This window comes from Lacerta agilis, chromosome 2 (genome assembly GCF_009819535.1).
Source record: "Lacerta agilis isolate rLacAgi1 chromosome 2, rLacAgi1.pri, whole genome shotgun sequence".
NCBI lineage: Eukaryota > Metazoa > Chordata > Lepidosauria > Squamata > Lacertidae > Lacerta > Lacerta agilis.
The window spans coordinates 118775840-118788242 of NC_046313.1; the positions used below are offsets into that span (position 1 = coordinate 118775840).

The 12403-nt window shown below is 41.8% G+C and overlaps 2 protein-coding genes across 2 annotated transcripts in view; one reads left to right on the plus strand and one right to left on the minus strand.

Moving 5' to 3' along the window:
• The window catches only part of LOC117042197 (zinc finger protein 658B-like), a 240752-nt gene that overhangs the window by 106947 nt on the left and 121402 nt on the right, over positions 1 to 12403 (plus strand). The gene's annotated exons all lie outside the window — the stretch shown is intronic.
• The window catches only part of LOC117042191 (zinc finger protein 850-like), a 32029-nt gene continuing 30259 nt past the window's right edge, over positions 10634 to 12403 (minus strand). Inside the window, exon 5 of the mRNA XM_033141710.1 lies at positions 10634 to 12385. Coding sequence (XP_032997601.1) covers positions 11136 to 12385 — 1250 coding nt within the window. The 3' untranslated portion in view covers positions 10634 to 11135. The remainder of the gene's footprint in view (positions 12386 to 12403) is intronic.

The following is a 12403-nucleotide window of genomic DNA, read 5'->3' on the forward strand; positions in this document are numbered from 1 at the left end:
AGAGTTCCTAATGCAATTTTTCATCCTCTGCCTTGCAGGAATGCTTTGATGGTGTTTCCTGCTTGGCAGGGGGTTGGACTGGATGGCCCTTGTGGTCTCTTCCAACTCTATGATTCTATGATAATCCTCCATCTCCTGGGTCACATTTTAACCCCTTTGACCTCTAGATGTTTATTAACATCTGCACAGTCCCTTTCACCTGAGGAGGTCCATAGTAACCATCTTGGGAGACCCAGGTCTGAGTCTTTTCTAGGGACTGTGGTATGGGTCTGTCAGAGAAATAGTGGTAAGCATTGGTGCTTGGGGACGGCTGAATGAGTGCTCAGGAAGGAAAATGTTCTTGGATCTGGACCTCCCTTTGTCAGCCTTGCATTGCATGGGAAGAGCTGGAGATGCAGAAGGAAAACAGGTTTCAATTTAGGGAATCTGAAATTGAAACACCCACCCCAATTATTGTTCAGAATTATGATGTGCCACCTGATCTCATGTTCATCTTGTGACACTGGAATATCCCAGTGGAAATTCTCTACACAGGCCTCTCTCACTTTCCTTTGGAGTAGGTGGTCAAGGATTCCTGGACGTACCACTGGGGAATGTGTATGGCACTGGAAAAGCTCGATATTAAATGTCAATATACAGCGTGAGTCTTTTAAAAGAGGCCCTGTGGAACATGTGTACTCTGTATCCACGGGGCCTCTTTTAAAGGACTCACCCTGTATAACTGTACTTAATGGAAACTTCAACCTTATGGTGGAGTCTCCTTCTTTGGAGGTCTTTAAGCAGAGGCTTGACAGCCACCTGTCAGGAATGCTTTGATGGTGTTTCCTGCTTGGCAGGAGGTTGGACTGGATGGCCCTTGGGGTCTCTTCCAACTCTATGATTCTATGATTCTATATAGGATTGATTCATTCATGGGATGAAGCTGTTAGTGTTATTTCTGGAGGCACAAATTTATTTCTAATCTACAGGTACTTCTGGTTACGTACTTAATTCGTTCCGGAGGTCCGTTCTAAACCTGAAACTGTTCTTAACCTGAAACACCACTTTAGCTAATGGGGCCTCCCGCTGCCACTGCGCTGCCAGAGCACGATTTCTGTTCTTATCCTGAAGCAAAGTTCTTAACCTGAAGCGTTATTTCTGGGTTAGCGGAGTATGTAACCTGAAGCGTATGTAACCTGAAGTGTATGTAACCCAAGGTACCACTGTATTTTAAATACAAGTAGGTAGCCGTGTTGTTCTGCCGTAGTGGAAACAAAATTTAAAAATTCCTTCCAGTAGCACCTTAGAGACCAGCTAGGTTTGTTATTGGTGTGAGCTTTCGTGTGCATGCACACTTCTTCAGGTTCTTCAGATACGTATCTGAAGACGTGCAAGCTCATACCAATAACAAACTTAGTTGGTCAGTAAGGTGCTACTGGAAGGAATTTTTTTATTCTATTTTAAATACATTGATAGTATTATGCCATGGGTTGTTGTGGGAGGGGTAGTACCTCTTGTGGGGGACATATAGTAGTAGTAGTAGTAGTAGTACCGGTAGTAATAATAATAATATTTTATTTATACCCCGCCCTTCAAACCGTGCTCAGGGTGGCTAACACCAATAAAATCACAACAAAACCATAAAACAATTCATTTAAATACAGATTAAGATACAATTTAAAATTTAATCTAAACTGCAGCTTCATTTTTAAGTAGCCCACCAACCACACCAAAAGAATGAAACATCAGGGTTAAACTGAAACTCTCTTCTCCTCTCCAAGGTAGACTCGGTATAATGAAGCCCACAGCATGCAATGCAGTAGCTTGCAGGGATCAGTGGGGAGAGGATTGAGCTTCCGGGAAGGAAAGGGTGGGGAAATCGGTGGAACCCCCCTCCCCTTATCAGGCATCTCTCTCTGGTCGACTTGAAAGAGTGTGAGATTCCTGGGTAGGAGGGAGAAGCCAAGGCAGACCTACCAGAGACATCTCTCCAAAAGGAAGTCTCTCTCTCTCTCTCTCTCTCTCCCTCTCCCTCCCTCTCTGCTCGGCTGGGCTTCTATTCCCCAGAGATGCTGCTATTCCTCCCTCAGGCCCCCAGTTTCCTCTGCCCACCTCCCTCCGCCCACAGTCTCCCCTGCTCTCAGAAACACCCCCCTTGGCACCGCTCACCCCTCGCCCTCTGCGCCGGATCTCTCCCGGGCGGGCGCACCAACCTGTCCATCCGAAGGGGCCTCCCAAGACGGGCAGGGAGAGGGGAGAGGGGTCTCTATCCAGGCCTATTTCACTTCCTTAGTTTAACCCTTGCGTGCACTCCGTCGCTCCATCAAGGCGCAGGAGCACCTAGAGGGATTCCTGCCAGGGGGGAACGGCAGTCCTGGGATCAAATCCAAGACTGCTTGGGGATAGGGGTCTTGGTCGGGACCCCTTTGGTGGGCATTACGTTTCCGTTCCAGCAAAGGAGCCCAAGGGGTGCAGGGCTGCCGAGCATCGCTTGAGCCCCCGGGAAAAAGAGACGTGTGTGGAGAGGAGGGCGCTGCAAAGGAGGTGGCAGCTGGATTGCATGGATCGGGGGGCCTTGAGCATCGGGGGCGGGGCTCCAGAGGAGATTGAACGCTGCGGCCCCAGGGGCTTTTTTGCGGGCTGGGGTGAAATTTGGCTTTATTTCACCCGAGTCAAAGACCCTGTTTGGGACATTTGCGTCCACACAAAAACATCCTCAATGGCGCCCTTCTGGGAGATTCATCAGGTGTGGAAAAACAACACCCGGCTAGCCCCACCCCCATAGCTATGGCTCTCTCTGTTTCCGGGAGGGGTCTCTGTCTTTTTCTCTCCCCTCCCCCACCCCCACCCCCATTGCCCACTCTCTCCACGCAGCCTCTTTACCTCTTTGTCCTCTCTGGACTTCCTCCTCCCTAGCTCGCTGTTCCGGTTTTCTTCCCCGCAATATAAAGCGGAGTATATGGGAGGTGGGGGTTAGTCAACCAACACGCCTCCTCCCCTTCAGAAAACCTCCCACTTTTCAAGGGGTCTTTTGGGCCACCTGGAAACTTCCGACCTATAGACACTTCGGGTTCCTTGTCGAACGCGCGGGTCTCTAGAGCTATGTTAGCAGAGCAGCCCTTGCCTGTATTCGGATGGAAACAGGAAGTGATGGTGCTGCCTTTGGCCTCCTGGTCTTGAAGCTCAGTCGGGAAATTGCCCCATACTCCCCCCACCAAGCTGCCTCTCCAACAACAGAGATGCCTTCAGATGCCTTCTAAACGTCAGATAGTTGCTTGTTTCTTTGATATATGATGGGAAAGGCGTTCCACAGAGCTGGCGCCACTACCGAGAAGACCCTCTGCCTGGTTCCCTGTAACTTCGCTTATCATAGTGAGGTAACCGCCAGAAGGCCCTCAGTGCTGGACCTCAGTGTCCAGGCAGAACGATGGGGGTGGAGATGCTCCTTCAGGTATACCGGGCTTTAAAGGTCAGCACCAACACTTTGAATTGTGCTCGAAAACATAATGGGAGCCAGTGTACGTCTTTCAAGACTGGTGTTGTTATGTGGCCTTGGCGGCTGCTCCCAATCACCAGTCTGGCTGCCGCATTCTGGATTAGTTGTAGTTTTCAGGTCACCTTCAAATGTAGCCCCACATAGAGTGCATTGCAGTAGTCGAAGCGGGAGATAACCAGAGCATGCACCACTTGTTCCTTTATTGCAATTATAACAATGGGAGTTATGCGACTCTTCGTGTATTAACCAACTGTACTTCGTGTATTAACCAACTGTATTTGTAAGATCCAAATAACATGCAACATAATACACAAGAACAAATATTAAAATATTTAAAGTAAAGAAAGGAAAAGGAAAAAAGAGAAAATTATACTTTTCTTACAATTACCTAACATTACCTTATTGAATGACTTACCCCGATCCCCCCATCTGAATTTCATCTATCTAATCATCTTAAACAGTTTCTATATACTAACTTCTTTACCATTTTTAAAAAAATCTCTATTCTACCTACTTCACAAAAATATTACAAAAAACCTATAACTAAATCCTCAGGCAAACTAAATACTATAATATTTTTTCAAATACAATTAATTTTTTCCCAATATTCCTCCACCGTGTCTTCTCCCTGATCGCGGTGTCTTCCAGTCAGCTCAGCAAGTTCCATAAAGTCCATCATCTTCATTTGCCATTCATCTATTGTTGGTACCTTTTGGTTCTTCAAGCTCTTTGCCAGTAATAATCTTGCAGCGGTTGTGGCATACAAAAAGAATGTTACGTCCTTTTTAGGGAGTTCCCCTCCTACAATTCCAAATAAAAAGGCTTCTGGTTTCTTAATAAAGTGTTTTTCAACACTTTTTCATCTCATTATAAATCTTCTCCCAGAAGTCTTTTTCCTTGGGGCACGTCCACCACATGTGGTAAAAGGTTCCTTCCTTTTCTTTACATTTCCAACATTTATAATCAGATGTACGATACATTTTTGCAAGTTCGTGTCTGCACTCCTCCACATGCAGCTGCTGGGTGACCTTGGGCTAGTCACACTTCTTTGTTTTTTTTTTTTTTATAAGAATTTATTGACCTTTTTCTTATAACAACATATACCCACACCCACACCTACAATTAAACAAATACAAAACAAATACATTGATAAAACAAATACAAACAGTGTCAAGTTTTCTTGTTGCATCTTTTCTTTAAAAAGAAAATTTCTATTTCCATATCTTGACCATTGACTTCCCCTGCCCTTTCTCCTTCGAGTTCATATCCTTAATCTATTTTATAACCATTTCTCCTGAAATTCAAATTCAATTATATAGTTACACACAATTATATATTCAACATTTAACTAACAATGCATCATCGTAGTAATATCTCATCATAATTCTTCTTCCATTGAAATCTTCACCAATCATTTATATCATATCTATCTCTTCTATCCTTTAAACTGCTGCTAATAACATAGTAACTCAAAATATCTCCTTTCATATTCAAACAAAAAATAAAACAGAAAGATTGTTGACAGTATTCACCCTCCGATTTCAAAATTCCATGACAGGCTACTTCAAATTTTACTTAGTGTTTCACCCCACACCCCCTCTGTCCATTATTCTTCTCCTGGTGGCATCAACACTGAATTTCCCTGTGGCTTCCCTCTCCAAGCGTCCACAGATCCAGGCACAGTCCAAAACTCTCCTTGCCACGAGCTCCAGGATGTCCATCTCGTCGTCTCTCAGCTTCTCCGGTTCTTTGTAGCATTCCTTTTCTTCTTGTAAAAACCATAATTCTCTGTCCCTGGCCCCCGAGCTCACACCTCGGGGACTGGATATAACAAATCTTACCGTCGCCTTGGGACTGCCACCCCCAAGAGGCGAGTTTCTTCTCCGAAGTAGCTCACTCATTTCTCTCCATCTTCCCAGACATCCTCTCAGCTCTTTGGCAAGACTTTCTTCCAAAGTGTTAAAAGTTTTAAAAGCCTCCTCTGTGGGCAATTGGTTCTCTTTCAGACCCCCACACAAGACTTTGACTTTCCTGTACAGCAGTTCCACCTTCAAAGCAGTGAGCCTCTGTTCGTCCGTTAGTCCAGAGTTCAGTACCAGTTCAAGGACGAAGCCCAGCATACTGGTAGAGGGGGAGGAAGTGGGTATCAAATTTCTACTCCTGCCTCTCTGTTCATCGCCATTTTCCTAAACTGGAGCGCAGATACCGCAACTTTAAATGGAGATATTTTCCACTAATTTACTTCCCAAGAAAAAAGTTTGCCAGTCTCATGTATCAATTTTAAGCACATTGTAGCAGTCCTGTAGCAGCAGTTGCTCAAATTGGTTAGCTTCTTTAACTCGAAGGGAAGAAGGCAGGCTGCCTTTCTCCTTCCCCCCGGATCGTTCCAAAAGCTCGATTTCTGGTCAAATTAGTTACTCACGACCACCGGGTTCCTTTGGCTCCATTCTTCAAAGGTAGAACTAAGACGCTCACCGCGGGCTTTGTCGCCGCATTTGCATCCCGGTTGGGGCATATCCCCGTAAGCCCGGCTCCGTTGTCCCTTCACCCCCACTCCCCCTTTACAGGGGGGGCAAGGGAAGGGTTCGGAGCCTCCGTGGGCGCAGCCGGGGAGCCCAGGGTGCGGGACGCTCTTCCCGCACCCCAACCGGAGCCCCGCTTTGCGGTTGCGGGGCTCCTAACCCCCGGGATGGATCGGGCGCCTCGCAGCCGAAGCAGCCCCGACCACCCGCTATGGGTCTCTCAGCCCCACTCACCTCACAGAGTGTTTGTTGTGGGGGAGGAAGGGAAAGGAGAATGTTAGCCGCTTTGAGACTCCTTCGGGTAGTAAAAAGCGGGATATCAAATCCAAACTCTTCTTCTTCTTCTTCTTATATACCATCCGCACATCATTTTCATTATATTTTCTCTCAAAGCAGTACATGCAGTAAACTTAATTCCTTTTTTCCCACAATTTCTCCCAATCTTCAAACATAATATTGTGCCCCACATTCTTAGCCCATCCAATCATTACCGATTTCACTTGTTCATCTTTCGTATGCCATTCCAACGGTAAATTATATATCTTAAAAAGATTTTTACTTCTCATGTCCAGCAATTCCAATTCCAATCTGGATTTTTCTGACTGAAAACCAGTATTTTTATTATCAGCCTTGAATATTTCAGCCTTGAATATTAATCTAGTGATTTTGCAACCAGTCATTTAATTTATCTTAAAGTTGTTCACAATACTTTCATTTAAATTTATTGTCATCTTCCGTTAAGAGATCACTATATTTCAACCACTTGGTTTCCATGTTTAATTTTTTATGGGAGTTAGCCTCTAATTGTGAAATCTACATAGGTGTTTTTCTTTCTAGTAAACCTTTATATCTAATCCAAACATTAAACAATTATTTTCTGATTATATGGTTTTAAAAACCACTATGGGTCAATAGCGTATTATACCATAAATAAGCATGCCACCCAAATACATTATCAAATCCTTCCAAATCTAACAGATCAGTGTTTTCCAACATAAACCATTCTTTCAACCAACAAAAAACAGCCGCTTCATAATAAAATTTTTAGATCTGGCAGGGAGAAGCCACCTATTTCTTTCATATCTGTTAAATGTTTATACTTTATTCTTGGTTTCTTCCCCTGCCAGATACATTTGGATAATACTTTTTGCCATTCTTTGAAGCATTTCATGTTATCTATGATGGGTAACACTTGAAATAAAAACAGCATTTGGGGCAAAACATTCATCTTTACAGCAGATATTTGGCCCGAAAATGATAACTTCAAATTTGAGCATATAGCCTATCCAAATCCCTCTTGATTTCATTCCGTAACTTAGCATAATTATCTTTGTAAAGATTCAATTTTTTGTAGTCAAATTCACACCAAGGTATTTCACCTTTTTAGCAAATTTCAAACCAGTATTCTCTTCTATCCTGGCGATCTCCTCAGCAGCTAGATTTTTACCTAACACTTTGGTTTTACACTTATTCAGTTTAAAACCTGCAAATTGTCCAAATTCCTGTATCAATTCCAGTGCTCTACTTGCACTGGATTCTGCATTCTGTAATGTCAGCACTATATCATCAGCAAAGGCTTTTAATTTAAATTGCTTTGACCCAACAACAATACCTTTAACTTCTCCATTTTTTCTTATCATATTCAGCAACACGTCCAGGACTAAAATAAATAAAAGTGGGGAGACCTTCTCTATTCTTAATTCCTCTGATACCATATTATTTACTATAATCTTTGTCTTCTGCTACAAATAGATTACATTTATAGCATTTAAAAAGTTCTCAATATTATACAAATTTGTCTTCATAAAACTCCAAGAAATATTGTCAAAGGCTATCTCTGCATCAATAAACACCACAATAGCTTTACAATCCTTCTTTTGCTCTAACAGTTCTAAAATATCAAGAACATTTCTAACATTATCTTTCATATGTCTACTAGGAGAAATCCTGCCTGGTCTTTATTGATATACTCATTTAAAACCATCTTCAGCCTTCTTGCCAAGATATTAGCAAAGATTTTATAATCCACATTAAGTAAGGAGATTGGTCTGTAATTTTTAACTTGAGCTCCAACTGCATCTGGTTTAGGGATCAGAGTAATAAAGTCCTCTTTCCAGGTCTGCAGTGCTTGGCCTCCCCTCAATATATTGTTGCAAACTTCCATCAAAGTTTGGGCTAGCCAGTCCTTCATCATTTTATAGTATTTGGCTGTTAATCCATCCGGGCCTGGAGCTTTACCAATTGTCCTCCTTTTCTCTTTTATACAAATGCCAATAATATTTCTGGAATTTTTTTCTAAACTCTGCTGGGTTCTCAATGGTTTTTCCTTCATTCACAATATGAGTTATTGTATTTTGATTCTGCCTCTTTTTCAACTGTCACACAAGCCATTTCCCACATTTATTTGCAGAGTCAAAAGATCTTTGTTTCATCATTTTAACTTTCCATTCTTATCTCTTGATTTATAATATGAGAAAATTGTATTTGCAAGGCTTTAATTTCTTTTTGAATCTGATGATTATTTGGATTACTTCTTACCTTTTTCTCTTTTTCCTTCAACTGAAGCAATATGTTTTCCTTTTTGTCTTTCTGGATCTTATTCCTAATTGAATTTTGCTGAATTAGAAATCCTCTCATGACTGCTTTGTTTGCGTCCCAAACAACCCTCAATTCAATGTTGTTGTTCATATTAGTGTCAAAATAGTCTCTTGGGGCCTTCTGGGCCTTCTTAACAGTCTGTTTGTTCCTAAAGAAAGCATCATTCATTCTCCATCTGAAAGAACCCTGCAGAGACATCTTTCATTCCACAGAACCAGATTGTGATCTGAACATATCCTTGGGAAGATACCTGCCTTGTTCACCCTTGGGACCAAGTCTTTGGTTATCCAGATATAGTCTGGACAACTAAACGATGGATTTGCATCTGAGAAAAACGTAAAATCCTTTTCCAATGTGTTCTTCCATCTCCAGATATCCAATAAATCAAAATTGTCCACCAACTCAAAAAAGACTTTTGGCAATCTTCCTTCATTTGAAATCTTCTGCCTTTGTGTTCTATCCATCAAGGTGGAGACCACTCCATTTAAGTCTCCCAGTAGCACTATTTTATAGTCCAAATAATCCAACAGTCTTGTTTCCAGGTTTTGATAAAACCCCACATTACCATCATTTGGCGCATAGATTCCAACAATTAAGAGTTTTTCACCCTGTGCTGTAATTTCAACAGCAATAAACCTAAGTTTCTCTTTAACATATATCACACTCTCTCTTCTGAAGAGATAAACTCTAAGCCTAACCATTTGTTTTGTAGAATTTTCCTGTGATTTCTAGCAACATGCATTTCTTGTAGACAAATTACATCCAAATTCTGCTTCAATAAAACATACTGTACTTGATTCCTTTTAGCACGTATATTTAAACCATTTAAAGTCCAAGAAAGTACTTTCAAAGCCATTTTGAACTAAAGTTTTGGAAAGAAAAAAGGTGTAAGATTACTCTGCTGTTCCTGTTGGTTTTGGCTTAGTTTCAAAGTCTTTTGTATGTTTATCAAGGAAACTCCACATCTCTCCAGGTGTCCTGATTCTTTGTTTTCTCTCCTTGTATGTAAAGGAGATTCCTGGGGGGAATTCCCATTGAAAAGGAATCTGCTTCTGTCTCAAATGATGAGTAGGATCCAAATAGTGGAGTATATAAGCCAAAAAAACGCTTGGGGATCTCCTTATACAATATTACCGGTTGCTCTTGAATCTTAAGATTTTTCCTGTAGTGGTGGCCCAGGATCTCATCTCTCTGTTCTTTAGTTTTTAAAACTATTAAACAACCATTTGGTACATTACTATCCTTATTCCTTCTAGCTCCATATCTAAAAGCCTTCAAAATCCAAGGGTTGAGTTCTTCCCCATCCAGATCCCACCAGGAAGCCAAGTCCTGCATCAACCAGTCCTTTAGATTGCCATTTTCTCCTTCTGGTACCACTCTTAGTCTCAAATGTGTCTCCTTTTCTTTCATCTGCAAAAATGCAATTGAATCTTGAGCAGCCTCCTGTGTACTTTCCAAATCCAGCAATCAGGTATCTGCTTTAGTTTCTGCTTCCTCCAGGACCTCCCCCCTGGCACCCAAACTTAAAATGTCTGATTTTACTTGTTTCACTTCTTGTCTAAGTTCCCCAAACAATTTTTTGAAATCATCCATCTGAGTCTTAATGGTGTCGACTACTTAGAATCATAGAATCATACAGTTGGAAGAGATCACAAGGGTCATCCAGTCCAGAACTTCTCTGTTCATTTTTATTTCCTGTTTTAATTCAACTGTCATCTGTTGAATTAATTCAACAATGGGCTCTTGGCCTTTGGATGGTTTTCTTTCTGTTATTTTTCCCACTTCTTGTTTCAGCCATATTTCAAGGTCAGCCTCTACAGAGGCTCACCTTTATCACACAGGAAATCCCCAAGTCAACAGAAGCTAATGATGTAAACAAAAGTTCCAAAGTTCACCCACAATTTGAAACAACAGTCACAATCCTATCAAGAAAAGGCAATATATCACATGTGTTGTTTTTCCAGGATTCAGACTCTTGTAGATACTAAATATCTTCAGACTGAAAAAATAAAGTAACCTTTTCCCAATTTGGCTACTATATAACAAGGAAGTCTAGCCTTGCTGACTGGGTGGTCTGCTTTCCGGAGAAGAGCTGCTTTTAATTCACAGTCCTTTTTACGCAGGATCAAAATATATACAGTTCATTCACCCCCTTTTCCCTACCTAAGGGGGGGGGATCCAGCCTGTACATGCCTTCATGAAGACTTCAATAAAGATCAAAGTCCATGGCTTCCGCCTAGATTCTGCTGCTTCCAAGCTGTTTCAGCGGCAAAGGACTGACCTCCGAATTTTTAAAATCCCTTGCTATAGTCAATTCTTTCAAATTGAAATACAAATATTTCTACTCACAGTTCTTTAAATGGCTTTTCTTATTTGGGAGAATTGATCGCTGTTTGCCACAGGAATTGAAGCTTCACGCCATGAAGTTAGCGGTAAATCCACAGCATTCCTCACATTTGAAGGAATTCTGACCCATGTGAGTTCATAAATGGATTATAAGGTTTCCATTCTTACTGAAGCTCTTTCCACACTCGATACATTTAAATGGTTTCACTCGTGTGAGTTCGTTGATGTATTCTAAGGATTTCACTTCGACTGAAGCTCTTCCCACACACCATACATTCAAATGGTTTTTCCCCTGTGTGAATTCGATGATGTCTTCTAAGTGCCCTACTTTCAGTGAAGCTCTTTCCACACTCCATACATTCAAATGGTTTTTTCCCTGTGTGATCTTGATGATGTCTTCTAAGTTTCCTACCTTCAGTGAAGCTCTTTCCACACTCAATACATTTAAATGGCTTCTCCCCTGTGTGAGTTCGTTGATGAATTCTAAGGTGAACGCTCTGACTGAAGCTCTTTCCACACTCCATACACTTAAAGGGTTTCTGCCCTGTGTGAGTTCGTTGATGTATTCTAAGGATTTCACTTCGACCGAAGCTCTTCCCACATTCCATACATTCAAATGGTTTTTCCCCTGTGTGAGTTTGATGATGTCGTTGAAGTTTCCCACTTTCCGTGAAGCTCTTCCCACACTCCATACATTTAAATGGCTTCTCACCTCTGTGAGTTTGTTGATGTTGTCTATAGTGTCCATTTTGACTGAAGCTCTTTCCACACTCCATACACTTAAAGGGTTTCTCCCCTGTGTGAGATCGTTGATGTATTCTAAGGCTTTCACTTCGACCGAAGCTCTTCCCACACTCCATACATTCAAATGGTTTTTCCCCTGTGTGAGTTCGTAGATGTCTTCTAAGTGCCCCACTTTCAGTGTAACTCTTTCCACACGCTATACATTTAAATGGTTTCTTCCCTTTGTGAGTTCGCTGGTGGCTTCTAAGGGTTCCACTAAGACTGAAGCTCTTTCCACACTCCATACATTTAAAGGGTTTCTCCCCTGTGTGAGTTTGCTTATGTAGTCTAAGGGTTCCACTTCGACTGAAGCTCTTTCCACATTCCATACATTTAAATGGTTTCTCCCCTGTGTGAGTTCGCTGATGTAGTCTAAGGGTTTCACTTCGACTGAAGCTCTTTCCACATTCCACACATTTAAATGGTTTCTCCCCTCTGTGAGTTTGTTGATGTTTTGTAAGGTTTCCATTCTGACTGAAGCTCTTTCCACACTCCATACATTTAAATGGTTTCTCCCCTGTGTGAGTTCGATTATGTAGTCGAAGTGTCCCACTATCACTGAAGCTCTTTCCACACTCCACACATTTAAAGGGTTTCTCCCCTGTATGAGTTCGCTGATGTAGTTTAAGGGTGTCACTTCGACTAAAGCTCATTCCACACTCTATACATTCAAATGCTT